The 495-nt window shown below is 43.2% G+C and overlaps 1 protein-coding gene across 1 annotated transcript; it reads left to right on the top strand.

Annotated features, from left to right (window-relative positions):
* Positions 1-20: 20 nt before the first annotated feature.
* On the top strand, positions 21-487 carry LOC107734885 (pituitary-specific positive transcription factor 1-like; the record flags this gene model as incomplete). Its single annotated transcript, XM_016546765.1, has 3 exons — positions 21-189; positions 319-379; positions 472-487. Coding segments are annotated over 3 exons (246 nt in total), but the record flags the coding sequence as incomplete, so codon positions are not given.
* Between the last annotated feature and the right edge of the window lie 8 nt (positions 488-495).

Below are 495 nucleotides of genomic sequence, written 5' to 3'. Positions count from 1 at the left end.
CTAACTTTTAGCTTTGATTGACAGGTTACACACAGACCAATGTGGGTGAAGCCCTGGCGGCTGTGCACGGCTCTGAATTCAGCCAAACCACCATCTGCCGCTTCGAGAACTTGCAGCTCAGCTTCAAAAACGCCTGCAAGCTCAAATCCATCCTGGCAAAGTGGCTGGAGGAGGCTGAGCAAGCCGGTGGTGAGTCAACACACTCCTGAGTGAGATCATTTATATATTTATTTACCACTATCATACCATTATCCCTGAGTTTTTAATGAAAACATAAGATGGCAGAATTACCTAGCTCTAATTTGTGATTCCCATCAGCTCTTTTTAATGAGAAGATGGGCATGCATGAGCGTAAACGCAAACGGAGAACAACCATCAGGTAAATGAGGAATCTGAACTAAAAAACAAAAGCCATTATATCAGCATTTCCCTCTAATTAATACCTAATTCGTTCTTAATTTCCTCCCTCAGTCTTGGGGCTAAGGAAGCCTTAGA

Source organism: Sinocyclocheilus rhinocerous, unplaced genomic scaffold, assembly GCF_001515625.1.
Source record: "Sinocyclocheilus rhinocerous isolate Xijiao unplaced genomic scaffold, SAMN03320098_v1.1 C35477796, whole genome shotgun sequence".
NCBI classification, from domain to species: Eukaryota; Metazoa; Chordata; class Actinopteri; order Cypriniformes; family Cyprinidae; genus Sinocyclocheilus; species Sinocyclocheilus rhinocerous.
The sequence above is the reverse complement of the archived record's forward strand: the minus strand, read 5'-3'. Positions and strand labels throughout refer to the sequence as shown.